Genomic DNA, 25,533 nt, shown 5'->3' with positions numbered 1-25,533 from the left:
TTATTGTTATTCTTTCAGGTCGGTTAGTTTCTCTGTGCAACATCTGTCTGCTGTGCTGAAGATAATAGTGTCAAAATGTGAAATGCAAGTGATTTTATTCCTCTGTTCATGATATCCAGAAATTTTTGTTGTTTTGTTTTGTTTTGTTTTTTATAATGTGGAAAGATTTTGCTGCCATTAACAAAACAAAATCCAATAGTTAACATCTTTTCAGAACTAAGAATAGATGGCCAGAAGATTTGCAAATTAAAATTGCCTTTTTTATTAACTGTCTCTGATGACTTGTTTTTAATTGTTTTTTTGTTTTTATAGCTTCCTTGATATATATAAGAGTGCATCAAAGACTGGGAATTTAGTTATGCTTATTGGACAATCACATGTAAATGGCATATATACTTGTTTTGAGCTAGCAGCTAGACATTATGTACAAGCTTTATGAGTATGTGAAAATGTTAATTGCTGGTACTGTTTATTATTTCTATTATATTGCTGTTGCAGAATGTTAATATGTGTTTAGTACATTCTGAGCAGCTGAACTGTTTTATGGCCTGAGTGACTCAAATGTTAATAACTAAAATAACTGTAAATAATAATAGTACTCCAAGTCAATGTTAAGTGATTTGAAATGACTTGGCTAGCGTGAAATTGTGTCACAGAATTAAAATAAATGATTGTATGTCTGTCTGTTTATTCATCTTTGATGCTCCGCTGTACAACGCTTTCGAAATTGTTTCTCTGTTTTTTTCCTTCTTTCTCCCCTTTTCCCCTTTTTATTGCAGAACAAGACTTCTTACACAGAAATATACATACAAAAGATGTACACAGTGTACTATTGTTACATTTGTAGTACCACCAGAAAATAAAATTGTAAATTAATCATCTAAATTTTTTTATACAAACTCTTATTCTTATACAATAAAAATATATCTTAACTAGTTAGCCGGGTTTTTAATTTAGTCCAATTCGTGAATGAATCATTCAGACGACTTCTGTGAACAGGATGAATTGACTCATTGAAAACATTCGACTCGTATGAATCGGTTATCGCCGTTCATTTGTCGCTTCAGAATGTACTTCATTCGTCAGAAGTATCAAAAGAGGCGTGCAGAAATTGTGGATGATTTCGTGAGAATGTTACAAAGATTAGAGTAAATCGGATAGGTATCATGTAGATGTGGAACATTTTAATGATGTAAGGTCAAATTTTGAATATTTAATATTCTAATGAACAAGTGGAATGTCATAATTTTATGACATTCCACTTGTTCTTGAAGGAAAACATGGAGCTCATGCAGCAAGCCGGTTTTGAGTGTGATTTAACTGCAGTTAAGATAAATGTACAAAGTTTTACAAATTATTTACAAATGTTAAAAAGTAACTTGTTTACGTTGTCACAAAACATTTATGATGGAATTAAATGTTAAAAAAATTATGAACTTGAACCTGTTGCAAAATTGAATGGGCAAGTCTTTCGCCCTCGTGCAACATTCCCAGTTGCGTGGATTAATGTACTAAGACAGTTATATTAACAGAACAAACTCACTAAACATTATACTAATAACAGTATACTATCTATAAAAAAATCAGATGTGCCCTGAATATGATCTCAACGTGTTTAATAACACGTTAAACCTTTTCCTCGCATAGAAAACCGTTATAAGAAAACGCTTAACGTGACTTAATGTAGCCTACTAAGACAATGATTAAAAAAAAATTAGACTCACTAAACATTATACTAATAAAGTATAGGCTACTATGTACAAAAAATCAGATGAGCCCTGAATATGAATGCAACTCGTTTAATAACAGTTAAGCCTTATGGTGGTTTTCTATGGAAGGAAAAGGCTTAACGTGTTATTAAATGCATTGCATTCATATTCAGGATCATCTGGTTTTTTAGAATGGCAGAGTATAGCTACATTCCTTCAATTTGTGCAGTGCATTTCCTGAAGAAAAAAAACGTCCTCTCCAAGTAAAAGAATAGGACGTGAGCCAAAAAGAAAATATATATATTAATAATAATAATAAGAATATTAATTATTATTACACTAAATATTTTTTTTCTAAAGTACTTATCACGCTGATGTATGAAAGTGTTATTTTTTCTATTAGTTTGGTTGTAGTTAGTTATTTGATAATTTAAGAAAATAAATATTAATAGCAATAAATGTTAATAAACATTTAGAAATTAAAATGAATTGATAAATTGTCACTCATAAATGTTTCGACAGTTTAAGTGACAGAGCGAATGGTACCAGCAGACGAAGATGGAGGCATCTATGCATTGATACAAAATTACTAAACTTTAATGCAATATATTATTGCAAATGTACTGTACATTGATGCAAAAATATTGTGCAATGATGCAAAAAGCAACATATTATTATATTATATTATATTATTTTTATTATATATAATGTATTCAAGTTATTCGTGTATATGGTATATTGCTCATGTATGTTCTCATATTACGTTTAAATTAAATACTGCGCCATCTGTCGACACAAATTCAAAGTCAGAGTCCGTCTTTCATTAAACTACGTTTACCAGAAAGCCTTGCGCGCTTCTTGTACGTAATGTCCACCGGTCTTCCTGTGCCCGTTCATTATTATTTTCTTTTTAAAAATGTTTGGCAAGTGGCGGAATTTGGTGTGGATCATTTTGGGGTTTGTTACGTCGCTTAATACTGTGTGAGGAGGAACAACAGGAGACGCGACCTGCCAGCATCTGTAGCGATTTAATGATACACACGTTTAATCTGTCAACGATTTAATATTGATATTAAATTAATAAAAAAAAGATAATAAATAAGACCAGATGACTGAGGTGAGTTCATAGTCATGGAGAGTCCACGTCTACCTACTGAGGTGAGTCAAGTTAACACGGGTCTATGTTTCCATAACATTGTGGTTTAATCGTCGGACAGCATGTATTTGACACTGTTCCATATAAATAGCTCTGAATGGATATGAAGAATGACATTACGTCACACGTTCACCCCAGTCAATATTCCTCAGTATAGGTTCATTTTTGAAAGTCTATTTCTGTATATGGGGCAAACTATCACAATAAAACCTGCCTTTAAACAGCCTATTATAGGATTTTAAACTACATTTAAACAATAAAACGATTATTTGTGTGTGTGTGTGTTGGCCTAAATATAATAATATTAAATAATATTTAAAATTATAATAAATATATTCTTATGATATTTACTAAGAAACACATATATTCATAAAAAAATATATTCAAGAAGTATTTAAAAAAATTTCAAAATTTGTGTTATATGTATATGTGTACAAATGACTTTTATCAGTTACACATACGTGTCCTCCATCGATACATCTTCTTACTGTTGTTATTTTATCATCCTGAGATGATGAAAAAAATACAAGACACGTCAAATTTATAACATGAAAGTGACAACTTGCCCCAACCTATATAGTTGTCACTTGTCTTAATATTTACCAGAGATAGTGCAAATTGTGACTTTTCTTCCTTCTGTTTCAGATCATTTCCTATATACTGAGTTTTCTTCATGTAACGGATCGAAAGGAGGCATCACTAGTCTGTAAGAGTTGGTACGATGCATGCCAAGACCATCAGGTTTTTCTTATTTTCCTCTGAACATCTAGATGATCTAAAACATTATTCATTGTTTTTGTGTTTAGCCCCCTTCCATAATTGTTTAAATTGCCATTTCGGTGCTTTACCGCAGAAAAACGTCACTTTCAAGTTCCCTGTTTCCACATCTTCACTGGACTTCATCCGTGAACTTGCGAGGCGCCCTCGCTGTGGCCTAGTCATCAGCCGTCTTGATGGATCCAGCCTGTCAAGACGAGTACTTTTGGAGGTAGGGCTTCACCTCGGCCCTCGCTTGGACAGGTTGGCTCTACCTGGCAGCAGCATCACAGAGGCCTCCTTGCTGGGCCTCCTACCCCATCTGACCGGCCTCCGCAAGCTGGACCTTCAGGGGCTGGACAGCCTCTTTATGTCTGGAGCCTTTCTATCTAGAGAGGAGCACCGTCGACAGGTTACACCTTTAAAAATTGATCTCCAAATATAATGTCCATTTTTTATACTGTAAATGATAAAGTTGTGAAACCGAGATTGCATTTACATTTATACATTCAGCAGATATTTTTATCCAGAGTAACATACAAATGAGGAACAAAGCAATTCTTTAAAGAGCCAACATTATTCATAATACACAGAGCCAGCTGTATTAGACAACTAGATTAGGAAGCAAGCTAGAGAAGAGAAGAAATGCAGAGAATAAAACACTAAAAACTAAAATCACTAGTAATAATTGTGAATGAAAGCATCACAGCATTAGAATTTACAAAAAAAAAATGATAAAGGTGGCAGTTAACAAGTAAAACAATTCATTACCTTTTACTTTTTTTGTCATTTATTCATTAACAAACAATATATATAATATTTTATTTAATATTTTTTGTATTTAAATATTATTAGAATAAATACCACTGTCACCTTTGGCTCGCTTATTTGGGGGACACAGTTTCTGGCAACATTGTTGACTTGACTGCACAGACACTATTGGAAGAGAAATGAACTGAACTGAACGATGACATCACTGAATCAACTGACTTTAACTGATAAACTGACTTTTCTATTGTCCTCTTGCATTATCAGCAAATGTTTTTCCTGTTTAACACTGTAAAGCTGCTTCGACACACTCTATCTCTATTATATTAAGTGCTATATATATAAAGGTGTGTATCATCTTATATCATCGAATCTTTGTGCAATAATAGGTCCAGAACGCTTTGAGGAACCTGGAGGAACTGGACCTATCTGATCTGCGCTACCTCTCCGACCTCTCTTTCAACCGCCTGACGAGTTGCACGCCCAGGTTATGCAGTCTGTCCCTGGCTGGATGTCACATTGCTTTCGAGTATGACCCATACCGAGGTTGCCCGGTCGGGTTTGGCTCTTCCGCTCTAGTTTCCCTCCGTAACCTCCTGAGTCTCTTGCAGAAGCAGGCCTCCACGCTCCATAGCCTGGACCTGAGTCGCACCAGCATCACTCCCGAGTCGCTCCGCTCCATAGCTCAGGTGCCCGGCCTGCGTCTGGAGGATCTGAGTCTACGTGGCTGTAAAGAGCTGACAGACTACTCCATGGAAACCCTCTGCAAGCACCAGAACGGTCTGAAGAGGCTGGACCTCAGCGCGTGTACTGAGTTAACCAGCAGGACGGTGCTGGCTGTGGCCACTGAGCTGAAGGAGCTGCGGTCGCTGTCACTCTCACAGGACTGGAAGATTACAGATAAAGGCCTGGCCGAGCTGATGATGCTGCCATGCTTGAGGAGTCTGGACCTGTCCGAGTGCCTGCATGTCAGTGGTGCAGACCTGGTGAAGGGATTGTCCTCTCCACAGCCCAGGGCGCAGCTGGAGACCCTGAGCCTTAGAAACTGTGCTTACATAAGGGTGAGGCAAAAGTGCTGAATGGCTCTTTTACATAAAAGAACATTAGTTTTATATCAATTATCGACCAGTATTAGTGATTTAAATGTTTTTGCTCATATCCCCTACTTTTACATTTAGATTGCCTAACTCTCACTCTCATTTAAAGTTAATCTTTAAAAACATTAAGAATTTAATAAATCTCAAATGTAATCAACAAATCTAAAAAATTAATATCCATTTTTAATACTGTAAATTATGATGATGCCTTAATTAACAAAAACTATTTAGTTTTTAAGTGTTTTATTTTCATGTATATATTAACAAAAATAATTATATATTTTTATATATATATATATTTATAAAAAATCATACATTTTTTGTTTTGATATTTTGTATTCATAAAAATGTCAAAATTAACATCCATTTTAATTTAGTTAATTATAATGTTGCAATGCCTAAACTGACAATTCATGCAATTGGTTTTATTATTTAGTGTTTTATTTTTATGTATACTATTTTTTTATATATATAATCTATAATTATATATACATTATGTGTAATATAAAAATAAATATAATTATTTAATTAAAAAAATATAATTAAAAAAAAAAAATAAAAATTAACAAATAATTACCATAATGTAGAGTAATACAAATATAATATAATAATAATAATAATATAATAATAATATAATAATGTTTTTATATTTTGTATGAACTGATATTGATATCCATTTTTTATTCTGTAAATTATAATGTTGTGATGCCTAAATTCACTCATACTCATAATTTTTTGTGTTTTATTTTCCATTTATGTATAAAAATATTTAATATAACATATACAAATAATAATTTATATAATAATAATATATTAAAAATAATTTAATATAATAACAAAAAAAAAATATATACAAAATAAATATATTATAATACTTTTGTATTTTATATTTATATTATAACTATAATTTTTGTTTAATAAAATACTATCAAAATGTAATTGTAATTAGTAGCTTATTTGAGGTAATAAAAAAAAATCTAATTCTTGGTTTGCATAATTGAATTGTAAAAAATTCTTGCAAGCTGTTTCTGATTTGCCTGCCGCCCTGCAAACACTCTGTGTTCTCAAACAGGATGCAGTCATGTTCTCCCTGACGCAGCTGCTCAGCCGTAACCTGAGAGAGCTGGACCTCACGTCCTGCGTCTGCCTCACTGACCTGAGCTTTCACGCAATCACAACGTACCTGCCTGCGCTGGTGGTGCTGCGGCTCGGCTGGTGCAAAGAGATCTCTGATTGGGCTCCTCTGGATATTGTAAAACACAAAAAAAATTGTGATCCAAGAGACAAAGAGGTGGGATTGCCTGTTTTTTTTTTGTTTTGTTTTTTTTAGACTAGTGTAACATTTCATAGTTATTGCACACAATTTGCTCATAAATGCCCCAAATGTGAAGAGGATAAAGGCCCAAGCTTTACTAGGACGGTTGGAAACATGGGCTTTTTCAACCTCCCACCCTGCCTTTCCAGGAGAAGCCACGTCTCGTGACTGAAGAGGACCTCGGGGCCTTTAGGGATCAGGAGGGAGCATCACTTTTGGCCCTCAGGGGTCTTCAGGAACTGGACCTGTCGGCCTGCTCCAGGTTAACTGACACCAGTATCACACAGGTCGATACTTCACTGATTAATCATGTACTTTCATATACTGGTAACAGGATATGATGTCACACGTACAGCTTCCTTTTGTAGTCAGTGCTAAATAGTAACCAAAATGTTCCTGGTTACCTCAGGTGCTGCGTTTCCCAGACCTGCAGCGACTCTCGCTTTCTATGCTGCCTGAGATCAGCGACGACAGCTTGGTGTCCGTAGCCCATCACTGCCGCAGCCTCACCAGCCTGGCGCTCAACCACTGTCCCCAGATCAGTGACCAGGGCATGGCACGGGCCCTTCCGCTCCTCCACAGACTGCAGCATCTGTTCCTGGCCTGCTGTGACACGATCACTAATGAGTAAGTGGCGTCATACAGTCATCCATGTTTTGTACTGAACAAATGAGCTCTGCTTAACGTGCTTAATGTGTTCCTGCAGAACTCTTTCCATAATCGCACTGCACTGTGAGCGACTCCGGACCCTCGATGTGTCCATGTGCAAAGACATAACAGTGCACCAGGTAGACCTCCTCCAGTTTCAACTGCCTTTCCTCGAGAAAGTCCAGTGTCGCATTGCCAATGGCGCAGATTTTACTATGGTACTCTGAATCTGTAATAGAGTATATTAGTACCCATCCTCTTTTTTTAGCAGTGTTGCTTCCAGAAGTAATTACATTCATTTCTTCCATAGAGATTTTAAAAAAGTCTTTAAGTGTTATAAGCCATGAACAAAACCATCTAAAGCAAAAAAGTATTTGAAAAGTAGACAAAGACTTAACGGCGTCATTGAAGGAAAGAACTACAATTTAATTAAAAACAGTGGCGAAATACTAAACTGTTCTTTTAAGGTTGCCTATTATATCTATAGAAACAATATATTTAAAATTTACTGAAAAATATGGTTCCCTGCAGAGCTCTTTTGGTGTTATTTGCTTTCCGTGACTCTCTTGATTGGTGGAATTTTCTGCACAGCATCATGGGTAATGTAGGTTTTCACCACAAATGCAGCTATTAAATGATTGTTTTAAAAATAAGTTGAAATAATGTAAACTTTACAAGTCATGGTTCAAAATCTATTTCCTTATGGAGAATATGAATAGAGCTTTTACTTCTGGAACCCGACTGCTGCACTCCATACAGTGATAATGAATCATATGAAATATATTTAAAGCACTTTTAACTCCGGTATGAAAGAGTAATCAAATACTAAATGCTGTATTGTTTTTGCATAGGACTGTAATTGTACTATTAATATGGTGAGTCACTGCTTTTGAATGAATCTGAGTACTGTAAACACGATCTGCTATTGATTAATAGATATAAAACTCTTCTTACAGGCAGTATACAACAATAAATACTTTTTTTTTTTTTTTTGTCAATTCATTAAATTATTTTATCCCACTGTAATCTGAATGTGCAGTCTTTATGAGGCCACACTTTACAACTTCTGGTTTGTCAGCACCAGATAAGAATGAACTTTCAGGTTGCATGTTGATGAGTTAATTTCAAGTTTATGAATGAGTTTGCAGTCTTTTATATAAATGATGTACCAAAATGATAGCAATGTCTTTCTATCGAATTCTCCTCACGGGCTACACATGCAAACAGCACAACCAGTGACAGATCTGTAATGAATGAATATACTCAATAAAAGACATTAAGACTATTATAATAATATATATTCTTTTATTCCAAACAAAGAATAAACAAATCTTGAATTAATATCACGTACCATTGTCAGCTGGTAAAGTGGCCACATCATTGATAAAGATAGTTACGCAAAACCAAAAGTTTAACAAGGAAAGCTATATACAAAACAGCAAATACAGTACATGGATTGTTTTTTTTTTTTTGCTAGATCATGTTGTCATTAGATTTGTGAAAACCACATAAGAACACAACATCAGTGGATTACAGCAAATCCTGCATATTTTGTACACATTAAAGTTGTCAGCTCCATTAATGCATTTTACAATGGCACCACAGAATATTTTAATTATATATTTTTGTTCTTGATACATTGTATGCATTATAAATCAACATACTATATGAAGTGCTTGTTATGTGGCCATAAAACCACATTTAGATCTTCAGCCAAAATAATTAGTGGATGAAATCCGACTCTTGATAAAATGCCACTAAATCTTTTTAAAACATGATTATTTCCCATACAAAATACTGATGTAAAATCCTACACAGCTAGTTGTATTAAAGGGAAACTGGTTATATCAAAACAGACAAGTTGGACCAAAAAAAAAGTGAAATTATGTATATCAAGTGTAAGTTGAAAATGTGATTGTGACAAAGCTGAAAGTATCAAATCACCATTATATTTAAAGAGTGTCTCCAAACCACTTGGCCAAACTAGTCCTCTAATAACACATAAAACATATTAGATCTCCAAACCAAGTTCCATATGGAGATTAATCCCACTTCAGTACCAAATCTGTTGATCGCCTATGTAATCCAGCTAAGTGCACCTAATAATGCAACAGACTGCCAATGCAACAATGCCATCCATGCATCAGTATGAGTTTCATACTGAAACAGAAACATGAAATGTTCCAGGCACATAAATTATTTTTTAATTCCAACTATTAATCAGCGATTGTTTCAAATGTTAAACTGTATAACATCGGACCAGATGAGTACCATTTTGAGTCTCAAAAACACTGAAGGGATGAAAGGAATCAATAGGGACGCCAACATTAAGCAAAAATGTTTCTAACATATATCTAAATCTTTTATTCCCTCCCAAATAAGCTGCTTGATGCCATTTAATGCCTTTTAGTACAATTTTGGTAGAAGCTAAATAAGTAAAAAAGGGGAAAAGTACCACAAAAAGTGTGCATTCAGACCTGAGAATTTCAGACAGGTCTATTATATGAGTTTCAAGGAAAAAACAATACGATCATATGTCTCCCATTCTGAAAACTTGCATTTCTGCTGCCACCGAGTGGCCATTCCCAGTTGTTACCTGTCTTAGTAATGCAGTAGCTACCGCGGACCACACGGGTCTTGTGTTATTGTTCGGCTTGGCTGAAGTCGTAGCAGAAGTTGAAGTTACTGGGTGGTTTGGGGATTGGCGGTGCTGTGTCTGGGATCGGGACATTTTCCAGGTCCAGGAGGCGGAGCTTGATTTCCATAGAGAGGAGAATCTCTAGTTCGCTGTGCATGCTCTCGCTGCTCATTTCTTTACCCAGAAGCACACTGAGCCCATCCGTCCACAGACAGAACTGGAAGCCAAGAAACGAAAAATTAAATTGGAGCTACTGGAACAAGGACTTATAATAGATAATACTTGTTTTTTTTCCAAGCAACTTGAACTGAGTTAACAGTACAATAACAGACGGCTCCCAGCAGCTCAGTAGAGGAAAAATACATTAAACTCACATCTGTTCTGGAAGAGGCGATGAAATTCAAGCTATACTCTTCAACGTCATATGTGATGCTGAAAGCCAAGTCCAACACCTCCTGCCAAACCAACCACAACCCAGGACACAACTGCGGTTCAAGTTTTGTTATCCAATAATAGAAGTAAACATGCAAAATTTGAATACTATTTTTCCTTTAATATTTATTCCTTGCACATCAATTTTTTTTTTAAAGTCAACACATTATGGTAATTCATAGTAATATTTTGATATTGCTCAGTTTCAATTTTGATAATTGCACCCTTTAACAAAAATCATGAAATTAGTATGTTATAATATGACACCCGAATTTACTTATAGAATTAAAATTAACTGATTTTAGTGTTTTATTTTTCATTTAGATAATCATTAAATTTTGTAATTTTGAATATATATATATATATATATATATATACACACACACACACACACCTTTGATTTGAATGCATTTATTTTTATATAAAATATATATATTTAAAAAACACCACATAAATATATATATTTTTAATGATCATCATTAATGATCATAAATTATCACCAAGAATTATAGTATTGGGGAATGTAAATGTTGATTTTGAATCGTAAGAATGAACAGAAATCATTAAAAGAACATCAGCATCATACCTTGGTCTGTTTTCCCTTGTTCTCCTTCATGTGAGGACAGTCTTTCCCAGTTACCACATTTTTGATGTCTGCGACAGGAACTGAGGGGAAATCAAAATGACATCATTTATTTGACTTAGGTCAACGGTCACCTACTCAAAAACAGTGCTCATTCTATTAGCAGTCAGACTGACTCTTTTCCTGAAGAGCTTCGATGGAAGGCGTTTCCGTTTGCTCTTCCACATCTCCATAGTGCAGGACTTTGTGATTAGGAGAGAGTCGACAATACCACAGCTTATCTGAAAAAAAAAAAAAAAAAAAAAAAAAAAAAAACACCACACAATTGAATAGTACTCCACACAGAAGATCATGATAACGTTTTTCTGGTGTCTGAGAGGATTTTGCCGTCTCACCTTGTCTCCGTCGGCTGCTGATCTTCCGGAAGAGCGTTCCGTGACACAGCCGGTTCAGTCTCTGCTGTCGGATGAGCTCCAGAAGCTCCGGCTTCAGACGTTCCTTCAGTTCCCTGGAAGCAAAGACAGCAAGAAAATGCATGTGATGGAGCGATATCAGAGCCACCGTGACGGTCACATACTCTGTAAAGTTAGTGATGGGTGCTTTTGAAACACTGCCTTGTATAGCTTTGAAAACTTTCTTCGAATCATTTGTTTCAGACCAGTGATTAAACAGCAAAAAACAAACATGACATCAGTAAAAAAAAAAAAAAGAAAAGCCTTCATTACTTCAGAACTATTTCTAAACGGTTGGATATTTCAATGATTTGCCACTAGGAGGTGATGATCTCTGCAAACTCATGAATCAGTATCTATGTGGTTTTTACCTCATCCTAAATGAGTTATAAATTTTACTGACATGGAAGGGTGATACAAAATATAGATGAGAGTTGAAATATTTTATTAGCTCAATAAACAAAGCTTCTGAGAAGAAAACAGTCGCTAGCAAGTAGCTTTTAGCCAAGACGAATGAACAAGTTCAAACCAGCAACAATATTACAGTAGTATTAACACTAATTTCGAGAAACAGTGAATCATTTTGAAACAACTGGCTCATTTGATTCAAATATTAAAAAAAAAAAAACTTCATCAGTACTTACAGCACAGGTGGAGAAAGCGTCTCCTCCTGGTGCAGTCTTTCCGTCTGTCTCAGTTTGAGAATCTCGCTGTAGTTCAGTGCATTCACCTTATTCTTGAAGAGCTCCAGAGACGTGGGTTTGCTGGACAGAGTCCTGGTGATCTGCTCCCGGACGACCTGCATCACCTTTAGAGAAAGCACAAGATCAACTCGTGTGATGTGTGATTATCTGAAAAAGTCCCACAGCGTGTCCCTCTCATCCTATAAACCCCGATGACTGTTAAGTTACTCACACACAGACCGCTTGACCTCACTCACTCTGGGGTTCAAGTCAAGAGAAATGGAGGCGAACTGAAAAGGGGAGATGGGGAAACCCGAATAAAACAGCGGGGGAGGATAAACGAACAATTGAAATGATGGGTTCTCTCCCAGAACTGCACGCTCGCTCAACTGGAAGAGAGTAAATGCTTGCAGACAGAGACACTGAAGTTAAAGTTGCTGTATGTAGGATTGACACCGAGTCATATGAAACTATGAACTAGGTATTGCAGTTCAAATTCAAAATATTGGGGAGGGTTTTTTCACCTGGCCACTCCTTCTCAGATTTGACGCACACACAGGTTGCCAGATTGACGACACAAACAGGACGAGTGCACTTGACGATGAATGAAATGAAATATGATGTGTTTTCCGCCAACTGGCAACCCAAAATACAACTGGGTAAACTGACAGTGGGCGGGTTTCACAAACCAAAACAAAGACCGACATTCCGGCCCAGAACGCACATTTTCAAAGGAGAATAACTGACTGTAGCATTGTTTTTCAGATAAACAAATACGTTAACTTAGCATATTTCTTAAATATCTGCAAACATATTATGGTATTTTTAAACGCCATAATCTTACATACAGTAGCTTTAATGTTACCTTTACATGTTATGGTCCAGAGATAAACATTTGAGTCCCAACATTTAAACAATGTAAATGTTAACACTGGACACTTGGTCAGTTAACATTTGATTGTAACTTCGTCACTCGCACATTAAGTTAATATTACGTAATAAGTATTTATTTAATTTCAGCATTTGTGTGCATGTTAACATTTAATATTTGCATGACTTCTAAACATTTTATTATGAAATTTATTCTATGTATGCCATTTTTATTGTTTGCTTTTCTGAGTTATGCACAATGCCAGAAAAAGCTTTTAAACTATTTTTGACATTTTATTTTAAAGATTTCCCATCACTATTAACCACTTAATTTCAAATATTCATAACATGTTTATCAACATCATGTAAAGGAGAGTTCAATTCTATAAATGACACAATACTGCTCAAACATATATACACATCAACATACTGACAGCCACATGACATCATCTACATCTTCCTCCATATCTTGCTTATTAAAATAAAACTAAAATATTAATTCTGTTCCATATCCTATAACACAAAGACAAAACTCTCATCCTACCTCAGCCGTAGTGAAAGCAGCAGGTGTGGTCCCCTCACAACCACATCAACACTGACTGTGTGTGCGTATGTGTGTGTGTTGGTGTTTGGGTGTGTGTATGTGTTAAGAGAGAGTGTATGGTCCCTCCCTCTAGACGCCTACCAATAAACTCACACATATACACACTTCACATCACACAGGCCTCAGCAATATGCCAGCAACTATTAACAGTTGTTAAAGAGAAACAGCACAGTCATTAGAAAACACACACACAGTGTGACTGACTAATTTCCCTTCCGAGGCAAAACAAGAGCTCAACTTTGACTACTTTTCTCATGTTTGACGTCAAGAAAACCATTGAATCGTTAAATACGAGCCATGTGTTTCTTAACACATTCATGTTTCCAAAAAACCTTCCAGAACAAAGACAAAAAGGCCAGGTTATACACTAAAAATGCCCAGCTATTTTTGGGATGTGGTTTACTGCTGATGTGTATTTCTGCTAGGGAGAGGGATTCCTTTTGTTCTTCTAATACCCCTTTATAAAGTCTCTGCCCATGAGGTTGGTGTGGTGGTGGGGGGTGGGGTGTAATCAGCGAAAAAACAAAAGACAGACTGGTCAGCTGGACACTCGCTCCATCCCAAAGGTCACAAAGGTCACAGGGTTTAAGGCCTGAAAGCGTTTATTAAGCGGAGGTCTGTTTTGTTCCACTGCTGAATAGTTTGGGCTGCAGGAAGGACGCTTTCTTTAACATCAGAAAAGGAGAAAGAGCAACTTGGGGAATGTTGATATGCACCAAAGCACTTAAAGAAGCTGTCTGTCTCTTTGGTCGAGGAGCAGCATGCTTGTCATTCCACTAGCTTGACGTTTCTCAGACACATCCAGATGAACCGATCAATATCCATTTGTTCTATAAACTATAAATCACTGCTGCAGCTGGTCACTTCTCAATTCAATTGCTAATTAAAGCTTTCAAGAAATGATAAATACACTTTCAAAATAATAGGTAATTAAATTAAAGGTTTCTCATGATTATTTGAATCTTTAAAGCCAACATGTAACAGCATTCACAGCTCATTTTATGTCCATAATGTAATTTATTTTAGAATTAATGTTCAAGATCGATTTTATTTCCAAATTTTCTACTTTGTAAAGCTTTACTGCAGTCATGATAATCTGACAAATCATCCAACACAGCTGCCTTTAATAAGAATATTACATTACAAATCATGAAAAGTTTGTGGTCAGTACATTTTATTCCTGTGATTGCAAAGCTGAGTTTCCAGCAGTAATTTTGTAATTTTTATTCATCTTTATTTTTAAACATTTGTATTTAGCTTTCATTTATTTGTCAAATTTTAGTAATTTCATTCAACATTAGTAATTCAACTAAAATTAGAAATGTTGCCGCCTTGGAAACTAAGTAAAATAAAAAAAGTTTTTTTGTTTGTGTCTAATATTTGTATTTTATTTTATTTCATCTTTATTTCAATTAACAAAAATGATTATAATAATTGTAGTCAGCAGTAACACAATGAAAGGAAAGAGGATGTGAAAAAGTCCCTATCAGAGATGGTGGAGGCGATGAGCTACCTTATCAAAGTCTTCCTGCGTGGCTCTCATCTCCTTCCACGTCTTGTTGAGGAGCTGAATGCAGATGCAGAAAAGCTCCTCCAGCAGTCGGTCCTGAGCAAAGAAGATGGGATGATAGTCCGAGCCGGTCTCAGAAGCTGAGGAAGACACGAGTGAAATGAGTATATAAAAACTTAACAACAAGAGAAGATAGAAATATTTGTCCATGTATTTAAGCATATTGTGTGTGTCATACACACATACATATATTCATTTATACAATAGCCAAATGTTTTAACTTGTCATTTTTTGCGAAAATAAATGTGCAAAATAAACTTACATATAAACACATAAACAAAAACACAAAAATATATATATATATTACATAGGGACATGAGTGATAAAAGTATGATAAGTTCATTAATAAAAACATTATCCACCTATCTAACTATAGGTTTGTCACATTTGGAAATACACAGGATAAGCCTGACTAGACATTTTTAAATTGAAGCAAACAAAAGGACTGTGAGGGATAGAAGTATAGTCTGTTGTGTATCTGAATGTTGATCTGAAAACTTGCTTTTACAACAAATGTCCAGTGTGCACAATTTCAAGTGATGAAAAGTCATATCAAAACAACGTTTTTCCCCATCAGGACATAACCTAAGCTATAACATCATCTGATCATCGCCACCATCTCCAGCGCTGTGTCAGTTCACTCACGGGGTTCTCCGATGCGCAAGATCTCACACAAGATGAGAGTGAGCTGAATGCTGCTGCGGGCAAACGGACACTCGTGTTTGTCCTCTCTGCTGCTGTTCTCCAGCACAAACTGAGACAGTGAGACAAAGACTTATGGGCTGATACATACTAATACACTGACATTCAGTGGCATCAAAAAGGATTTTTCTGCATTACATAACAAATCCATGTGTGCTGACTCACTCTGCTGTATGCGTCAGGGTAACGGGAGGCAAAATACGCCATGGTGTCCAACGCCAGGAGACCCGGAGGACACCGGCTCAGGTCCAGACCAGGATTACTGTTATTCTGACCCACACAAACACAAGAAACACCCTTAAATGTAAGCTTTGAGGTTTGTTGTGGTGCAGTATTCACACTTTCACTCTAAAACATTTTTGTAGCACTCACAGAGAAGCCAAGTTTCTTAAACTCTTTAGCGCAGAGGGAACGTCTTCGTTCGTTACTCAGACCGCTCTCGCTTTCCATCTCAAATGCGGCCTGCCTGAGCCCGTGAAGCATGTCCCTCTGCTCCTGAAAGATACCAGAGAAATGTGTGTGAGAAATATAGGTGCGCAAAGCAACTCAAAAAAAATCAAATGAAGATGCAGAATGAAACTTAGTAAACCTGGTTGTAGGAGTCCAGAGGTGTCCTCATACGGGCCTCCAGGTGGTTCAGACGGACCGTCTGCAGCACATAGAGGTAGTGGGCCATCTCATCTCCAACCGAACTAGAACTGTGGATGATGTTCTGCAAAAAGCATCAGTTATGTTACATTTAATGTTAATCGTGATTGTGATGCAATGGGAAATGTTCACTGTATCAGGATTTTTTTTTAAAACATCAGAATCAGAAAGAGTTTTATTGTCAAGTGTGTTTACAGTTGTAGTTTTATTGTCAAGTGCAGACATAAAAAAAAACAAAAATAATAAAAACAACAAAAAAAAAGATAAAAAAAAACAAAATATAAATAAAAAAAAAATAAAAAGAAATGTCAGTAGACAAAAAAATTGTCAATGTGCATGTGCGCTATTTACAGATGTACAGCTTTCTAGGTGTGTTATATGAAGTTTTGTATGAATGAGCGAGAGGTTCAAATGTTGTCACCTTGTGAATATACTGGCGCAGGTTCCTTTTCTCAAGAAATTCAAAGAGCTCCTGAAATGATTTCAAATTTAAAATCAGAAACACTTCAAAAAAAGAATCAGAAACACTTCAAATAAGATTTTTTTCTGCGTCCAAGAATCAATTACCTGCACACGGAGAACAAACTGAACACACTATTTTATTATTACAATTTAAAACAACTGTTATTTATTTGAATATCTTTTCAAATCCAATTTATTTCTGTGATGGCAAAACTGAATCACACTTTCATCTAATATTGATTGTCCACTAGCAAAATAGTTCTCAAACACCAATATTTAGCCTTTAACTAATAGGAACTTATTTTGCTTGCACTATTGATATCCCAAAAGACAGTGGCAGCAAAACTAAGATATCAGAAAGACAAAACAAAAACCTCTCCTCCTCTCACCTGTCTGTCTGCCTCACCACCAGCCAGCAGCATCGCCATCAGCAGAGCCATGGCCTTAGTCTGCAGCTGCTGGTTTGTTCTACGGTACATTCAGACAATCGGAAAAAAGCCGGGAAAATAAGAAGCATATGTTAGGATGCCAAATTAAAAATCCAACACATTCTAATCTTAAACATGATTAATATCTACCTGAGCTAAACCAAAACATATTTTCAGAAAGAGGAAGAAACATTCACTCTCATGACAAGGGAAGTTACATTTTTATCTGTGTAAAGCAGAAAAGAAGACAATGACGCCCTCTAGAAATAACACTCTCTTAAAATGCACTTTGAGTGTAATGTAACTGCGAAGTAATTTGAATGTAATGATAATAATATATAACAATAATAGCTGTTGATATTAAAACTAACCATTATTATTGTTGTGTTTACTGTTATAATTGCTGTATTTCGTTATTGAAAGCAATGGGAACCGGTATTAAACATCTAATAATGAAACTGTTTTCAGCATAAATGAACCTCAACATAGAATCAGCTTTGTCATCTACTTTCATTTATGTGGTGTCTTTCACAACCTCGACTATTGTAGTTCTTCTTCCACACGCATAAAGTAAACATTGGTAACAGCCAAATAATCAAGCACCCTTCTGTACTTACACCTGCAGATGGGAAATGAGCCTCTCAAGGGTGATTTCTTGTTTGACCTCATTAAACAAACTACTGCTGCTGAGCACCATGCTCTCCAAGATCGCCAGCGACACCTGCTGGATAGACGTGTCCAGAACCTTTGCATTCACAAAACTGGCGATCTGAAAAAGTGAATAGATAAAAAAATAAATATAGGTGATATTAGGATTTTATTAAGGTAATTAATGGTTTCTTAATAGCGAGAATTATAGCTTAAAATAAAGTGTGCCCACTAAATTAATAAATAATTAATAAAGCATTTAAATATATATTGACAAGAGATAAGTGGTAATTATGCAAAGATATTATATAAAAATATATGCCTGTATAATGCTGCAATTGACCAATTAGAATCAAGTATTTAGTAAGTGATGAAACAAAGACATTTACTGACAGCCAGATGAATTGTTACAGTGTTCTTACTGTATTATGGAGCTTTAGTACCTTTTTGATAAAGACGCTGGACAGATTCTCCCAGGACACAATGCCATGATCCATGAGCTCCATGAAAGCACTAAGAGTGTGTGTCATTATCAGAGGAGCCCTGGAGAGAGAGAAAGAAAAACAAATCATACTTTCACTGGTATAATCTTAACTTTGGACAGTAATAAAACACTCGAAGACAGAGAAAAGACTGACTCGTGAGCGTCCTCCACTATTTTGACGAGCAGGGAGTGCCCATCACGGCTGATGAACTCTTGAGCGAATGTGATGTCGGTGGAAACGTCGGCCAGCAGCTTCAGAGAGTCACAGCGCACGCCGGAGTCTGAACTCTGAATGCCTTTGTACAGATCTTCAGCACAACGGCCCTGACAAACACAGTCTTATAAATCACTGAGCAAGAAAACATGGCCATTACATGGTTCTGTGGTTGACACAAAGACCGAATGAACAGATTTGTTTAGATACACTACGCAAGTTAAATACAGTCGCTATCAAACTCTGAAGGCAGAATGACCATTTTGTGCACATGAGGTTGTGTGACACTCACTGGTGCTTTGGTTAAACGCAGGATGCTGCCGTTTTTGATGTCTATGCGGTTCTAAAACAAAAGTCATAAAGCAACCAACAGTCAGTATACAGGAAGTGATACTATTAACAGACATCATTATCACTGGCACAAATGTGTGTAATAAAGAGACAGATAGACAGACAGCAGGAAACCAAAAAACCTCAGAACGACGTATAGAAAGATAGATACAGATAAAAGCAGAATGACAAAAAATACAAAAAGAAACAATATAGAAGAGCAAGCAAGAAAGAAAGAAAGAAAAAAAGAAAATTAACAGTTAAGACAGACAGACAGTCTTGAGTAAAGTGTTGATTAAATATGGCAGAGGATTCATGTTGTGTTGTTTTTGTCTATAGTATTGCGTCATTATTCTAGTTTATTTTCAAACTCTCAGAGTGAGCGTCTGGAAATCTGCTACAGATGCTGCTTGATGATGTTGGCACTCGAAGGGCTCTATTTAGGGTGTCCAAAAGCCCATTTGGAGCACAGCCCAAGGTATTGATGGTTTGTTTGCACAACCATAATTCAAGCCTTTGCCTCTACTTATCTAGGAACTCACAATACACACACTCTCACTTCATTCACACGCACATCTGATGATACACATAAATGACTGTAAATACACACTTTCATCAGCTCTCGCAGTCACAACCCCAGGATACAGACGGACAGAACAGGCAAACACAACCACAACATGAAGTCCATGTCTGACCCCACCCAAAATCAACAACAAATATACACCATCAGATAAGTGAAGCACACAGTACTGAGTTAAAGTCTCCACACACACACACACACAGACACAAACAAGCACTTAGTTATACTGTCAAGATGGTGGAAATGACCTACAGATTCAGTGATGTACGTCTGGATCCCATCGGCATACTGCAGAGCATAGTTGTCAGGACCCGGAAGATTCCACTTCAATAATAATACAACACCCTTTACAAAAACAGGTATTTTACATCATGGAAAAATATACATGGACATTTGAGCAATGGAAAAACACACAAACAACTCGAAAACGCACACTTACTTGTCGCAAACCTCTTTTATGACAGCAGTGAGGGGCTTTTTCTGAAATAAGAGAAAATTATTAAATGTATTCAGTGTACACTAGCTAACAAGACAAAATGTGAGTAAAGGTCAAAAAGGTGAAGCTATATCTTTGTCTGGATCTATTCATTTATTCAAAAACACATTAAAAATGAATACACATCCTTTATGATGAGCATATTTTTAATTTCTGAATTTTGATATTTTTCTGGATTTTTATATCGATAATGTAATGAAGAAAAGAGTGTTGTTATTGTTCTCTTAATTTACAACTTACAAATTGTTTTAGATCAACTGAAAAAAGCTGAAATAAAACAAATATTAGCTGAAGAACAAACTTAAACAAAAATGTGAAATATTGCCTTAGCAGCTAAATGAAATAAAAGAAATAACTAAAACAAAAATAAATTTTAGCTAAATAGAAATTATTAATAATAATAATAATAATAATAATAATGAATGATGAGCACAAAACTAAATTACTAAAAATTTAACTAAAATGAAAACAAAAACTGAAAATATAAAAATAAAACCTAATTCAAAATATTAATAAATACTATAATAGTCTATAAATAATAATGGAAACAAAAAGCGCTATTAAAAAGATGAAATTATCGAAAACAAAAGTTGTTTTAGCATATTTCCTAGGGAAAAAATATTTTGTCACTTTTTATTAAAATTCCTATTCAAATGACATAACACAGGAAATGACATCAGGACGATGATGTCTTTTAAAATGTTTTTAATCCAAAGTGTAATGTGTCATGTGTGGTGTGGTTCCCCAAACCCTAATGATATTTATGTATTATGAATACATTTCATATTACCTGAATTATTCTTTCAAATGCTTTTTACTGTTAAACTTTAGAAAATAACAATGAATACGTGAATGCTAACTCATTCGTCTTAAAGCATATTCAACCATAAAAAAAAAAAACAAGTGACAAAATAAGAAGGGAAAAGCTTCTCCCAAGTCAACATCTGAAATATCTCATCATTTGTGGCAGCTCCTGCGGCTCACCGATCAGAAATTTTGGTGTTCCGCGGTAGACCAATCAGTGGCCTATAATTTGTGGTGAACAGGCTGGCAGTGAGTGGAAGCGTTTGGGACGGCCAGGAAATGCAGAAGGGAAGGTCACTGGGGGTTTGAGGTTCTCTCTAACTAATCCTTATGTACCAATCAGAGTTAAACAACAGGTTCATTCATATTCATATTTCAACCCAATTGTCTTATGGTTTAGAAAACCCAAAAGAGAGCTTCTTTGACACTGGCGGGTCTTTAAGACAATAACACATTCTGTTAGGACGTCCCAAACAATGGGATCAAAGCCTCTAAAGATAGTGATTGTGCTCGGCATTTGTCCTATTGTTTCGAGAAGGCAGACAGCCATATGAGCCTATTCAAAACAACTGAGAATGAACTAATTGGTTATGATTTGTAAGAAGCATACAGACAAAATCTATTTGAATTACAAATATGCCTGATTAATTAATTAGAATTATATAAGAAAGTTTACTAAACACAGTAACCATTTTGTATTTCTCAATGTACCCATAGATAGGTCCTTATCTAAAACAACTTTAAAACTAAATCTTAAAATAAGACGGTCTTACAATTTGACAAATATTTTGTTAATAATTATGCAAATAAAAATTACAACTCAAACTAAATTGTTTATAATTTAGCCCCATGACATCTACCACGGCTATATTCGTAGCAAACATAGAAGAAAAAAAGTAAATAAATAAATATACTACATTAATCAAGAAATAAAAAGGAAAAATCATAAAAATGTATAAAATATATTTTTAAAGTCTGTCTGTAAAACTAAATCTGGTCTCACTTCATTTAAAACTGAATCCTGGAGTTCAAGACATCTCAGTCCAAATAAAAATGATACATAAATAATAATAATAATAATAATAAAACTACATAATATCATTATAATCACATATATCATTATATATTATATTTATTTTATTTCAGAAATTATTTTATTTATAGCCTAAATATAGGCTTACTTCAGAACATAGTAATGCTCTTTTAAAAGATAAATTATTTATTAAATTAATTTATTTATTTTTGTATGTATGTATGTATGTATGTATGTATGTATATATATATATATATATATATGTGTAATAAATGTTGGTACTATATATATATATATATATATATATATATATATATATATATATATGTTTTTCTCAAGTTTAATATAGAATTTCATTTAGGATTCATACTGAGGACAGGTTGTTGAAGGAGTAACGAGTTGGAATATAATGTCAGGTTTCTCATACAATACAGAGAAAATCAAATGAATCATGATCACTAGATTTTTCTTGTACACTAATCTATCATCTCTGATTTCAAATTTCATAGTGAAAGCTGTTATTACAAACCTTAACCTTGCTATTTACACTTTCCACATATTTTGTGCTTGTAAGCAAGAATGAATAATCAAAGTTTCTCAAAACTCAAAAACTGCTCACTACCGCTTGGTTGCATGCACACTGGTCAACATCCCTTTTATGACAGGAAGTGCACAACGGCTCACCTGGTCTAGCTGAATGAGCTGCGGGTATGCGCCCGGCATCTGAATAGCAATCTTTACTATATCCTTTTGCTGCGGCATGTTGAAAAATGTACGTCTACAACCCTGTAAGAGAGAAAGGGGGAAGGGGGGGAATGAGGAAACAAACACTAAAAGCAACCTACAAGTATTCAAACAATGGTTAAACACATACGATGCAGGGTTTAATGGTGCATACCTTTCATTTCCAAGTGTATGAACAACTTTGCCACCCAAACACAAGTATTCAGACATATTTCAAAACATACTGAAATGTCACTGAGGTGAAGAGTGTGGACAAGTGCTAGGACGCTAAATGTGTCACTAATTCTATTTCCAGGGTGACTTTGTGTTCTGTGTTTACAGTCTTCCTCTTTTAAAAGAGAACTTGTGAGTCTCTCTCAGGTTGTGTTTTATTGTTATATTAAGTCAGCACACTGGGATTAACGGTAGTGAGTGCACTCGTTTTCTACTTGCCTCCTACACTTGTGACTATCACCATTAAAGGGAAAGTTCACAAAGAAATGAAAATTCTGTTATCATTTGCAAAAAATAACTGCTGGTCTCCTTTGACTCCCATTGTATATTTCCATACTATGGGACTCAATGGGGGCCATCAACTGTTCAGTTCCCAGCATTCTTCAAATTATCATCTTTTGTGTCCAACAGAAGAAACAAACTCATTCAGGTTTGGAACAACTTGAGGGTGTGTAAATAATGACCGAATTGTTCATTTTTGGATGAACCTACTACAGTTCATTTTGCACACTGGCCTATAGTGAAAAGTGATAAAGAATGTGAAAGCGATAAAAATTTTATTTACACTCATGACATTCCAAACCTGCATGAATTTCTGTCTTCACCAAAAAAGAGAAAATACAGTGCTGCTGAATATCAAGTTAACTTGCTGCTAAGTGTTAAACAAAACTCTCATTATCTTTCAAGGATTTGACGTCAATAATAACCATGCATATTCTTCTTCCTCAAAAGTACATAGTAGCTGCCCAGTGCATTGTAAACATATAACTTAAAGGAACAAAATGAAAATTCAGTAATGTCATTCCAAATCTTTATGACTTTCTTTTTTTTTGGTTTGTTAGTGAATATTTGTTTCTATATTGCATCTGAAACAGCATTGGGCTCTATGATTTTCATTGCATGGACAAACAACACAGATAATTCTCAAAATATCAGAAAGAAGTGTGTGATTTCAGTGTGTGAATATGCATCAGCTAGCCAGTGAACAGACTGTGGGCGGCCCATGAGTGTGCCATCTGTGGCTGAAACTATAGGTGCTACAGCTATATGCACATGCACACAGTTGCTTTATTAAGAAGCCTCCGCTGAGTTGTTAAACAGACTCAAGTACTTTCATATGTGTCCTCTGAAAACTTCCCATTGGAAGAGCTGTTTTTTTAACTTGGACAATAAAAAACACTAAACGGGCCCAAAACCAAATTTCAGCTAAAACTTCAATCTGTGATTAATACCGATTATTTTCAGAAAGTTAACTAATCTAAACCACATGATTAAAGACCTCCACGTATCAACAAGCTTTTTCAAGCTGATTAAATTACTCTTAAGAGAGCCTTCCGTCTAAGGCTTTGGGTAAGAGCTCCTGACACAGACTGAATGTTTGTGTTCCCAGAATCCATTCCCAGCATGCCTCAGCACGCTCTGAGAGAAGTTGTGACAGCACAGCCCTCCTGACAGTGCATTTTTTATTTTTGGGGGTGTTGAAAAATAGCTACAACAAGAAAGAAACTGTCAAAACGAATCCACTGACAGCATTCCCAACTGATCCTTGGCCTTTGAGTCTGATCTCCAGTGGGAGTGAATGGAAGAAATCTAGCTGCCTGGAATTTCACCCTCTGACACACCAGCAACCTCCAAAGCAGACATCACACACTTTTTCTGCAAAGTTTCACTAGATTTCTCAATCTTTATCCTCCTTTGGCAAATCCAAAAATGCTAGGAAGCTTATAAGTTACATGTCTGAAGATTTCATGCTCGTGGTTATGCATTTTATCCACTAATAATTGACGTCAGGTATACAAAAGATTTAAAGAGAAACATTTTTAGTCTATTAAAAGGTATTTGCATATAAACCCGACAGAGCATTTAGATTGAAACGATATGGAACGCTGTGTTTTACAGCCTTTAAATACCAACAGAAACAGACTTGAGTTTGAAGCTTCGTTGTTTTGTTCATAACAACAGTTCAATGTGTTCCCAATGCAAAAAGATTAGGTGAATGTAAACATGTACACGTTTAAATCTGTTTTGACTTTTTTAACGTTCGAGAGAAGTAGCAGCCAAAGTGTTTCGAACAAAAGTTATTTCCTTTCGTCTTACCTGTGGGAAAGCAGGAAAAAAATCACGCTCTGCGAGGTCGCGGGGTAGCGGAGCAGATAAACATTTGCGCTTTGTTCGCGCGAAACGGCGACAGTGATTTGATTCTTTACGAACGATCGGCTGTTACATTTCGTCCAAAGTTTTCGGAGAGTTCTAATTGATCACATTCACAGTTCCGGGTTGAATAATGTCCCTCCCGCCCCCTGGAGGAGGGAGCGAAGACCCGACTATCTCCAAAAGTTTATAGGATTTTTTTTTTTTTTTTTTTTAAAGGGGCCCAGACGAAACACACAAAACTTTTTTTTTTTGCATCAGTATATTTTCATGGATTAATATCCTTTAGTTTACACAATAGCATCTAATAAATTA

The 25,533-nt window shown here is 35.5% G+C and overlaps 2 protein-coding genes across 3 annotated transcripts; one reads left to right on the top strand and one right to left on the bottom strand.

Moving 5' to 3' along the window:
• The first annotated feature begins 2,545 nt into the window (after nucleotides 1–2,545).
• On the top strand, nucleotides 2,546–8,671 carry LOC109050672 (F-box/LRR-repeat protein 3-like). The gene is given in 9 exon segments (XM_042715355.1): nucleotides 2,546–2,867; nucleotides 3,511–3,606; nucleotides 3,719–4,033; nucleotides 4,779–5,450; nucleotides 6,559–6,777; nucleotides 6,880–6,925; nucleotides 6,928–7,088; nucleotides 7,211–7,428; nucleotides 7,508–8,671. Coding segments are annotated over 9 exon segments (1,923 nt in total). The 5' UTR covers nucleotides 2,546–2,840; the 3' UTR covers nucleotides 7,677–8,671.
• Nucleotides 8,672–8,734: 63 nt separating this feature from the next.
• LOC109050671 (engulfment and cell motility protein 3-like) lies at nucleotides 8,735–25,366 on the bottom strand. 2 transcript variants are annotated; one of them, XM_042715353.1, is made up of 21 exons: nucleotides 25,165–25,366; nucleotides 22,795–22,896; nucleotides 20,217–20,257; nucleotides 20,030–20,102; nucleotides 19,160–19,210; nucleotides 18,808–18,977; nucleotides 18,613–18,712; nucleotides 18,139–18,290; nucleotides 17,483–17,561; nucleotides 17,053–17,103; nucleotides 16,573–16,695; nucleotides 16,356–16,478; nucleotides 16,149–16,253; nucleotides 15,927–16,035; nucleotides 15,225–15,361; nucleotides 12,199–12,362; nucleotides 11,498–11,610; nucleotides 11,279–11,383; nucleotides 11,106–11,185; nucleotides 10,462–10,542; nucleotides 8,735–10,304 (listed from the first exon to the last, which is right to left on the bottom strand). In XM_042715353.1, exons 2-21 carry the CDS (start codon nucleotides 22,870–22,872, stop codon nucleotides 10,092–10,094), a joined length of 2,148 nt encoding a protein of 715 aa, XP_042571287.1. In that variant the 5' UTR covers nucleotides 22,873–22,896; nucleotides 25,165–25,366; the 3' UTR covers nucleotides 8,735–10,091. The 2 variants fall into 2 exon arrangements, with proteins under 2 accessions (XP_042571287.1, XP_042571288.1); XM_042715354.1 differs by lacking the exons at nucleotides 15,225–15,361; nucleotides 15,927–16,035; nucleotides 16,149–16,253; ... (10 more) ...; nucleotides 22,795–22,896; nucleotides 25,165–25,366 and adding an exon at nucleotides 13,652–14,564.
• Nucleotides 25,367–25,533: the final 167 nt, after the last annotated feature.

The sequence above is a fragment of the Cyprinus carpio genome, chromosome A25, assembly GCF_018340385.1.
Source record: "Cyprinus carpio isolate SPL01 chromosome A25, ASM1834038v1, whole genome shotgun sequence".
NCBI classification, from domain to species: domain Eukaryota; kingdom Metazoa; phylum Chordata; class Actinopteri; order Cypriniformes; family Cyprinidae; genus Cyprinus; species Cyprinus carpio.
This window is presented reverse-complemented; position numbering and strand designations above follow the sequence as displayed.

What these genes read in the sequence shown, in the direction of transcription:
- LOC109050671 (XM_042715353.1), bottom strand. Translation starts at nt 22,872, where the DNA reads ATGCCGCAGCAAAAGGATATAGTAAAGATTGCTATTCAGATGCCGGGC. An exon ending in CTCTGGACTCCTACAACCAG is followed by an intron (nt 16,479 to 16,572) that starts GTTTACTAAGTT and finishes GGTATCTTTCAG; the next exon opens with GAGCAGAGGGACATGCTTCA. An exon ending in CAGCAGCCGACGGAGACAAG is followed by an intron (nt 11,384 to 11,497) that starts GTGAGACGGCAA and finishes TTTTTTTTTCAG; the next exon opens with ATAAGCTGTGGTATTGTCGA.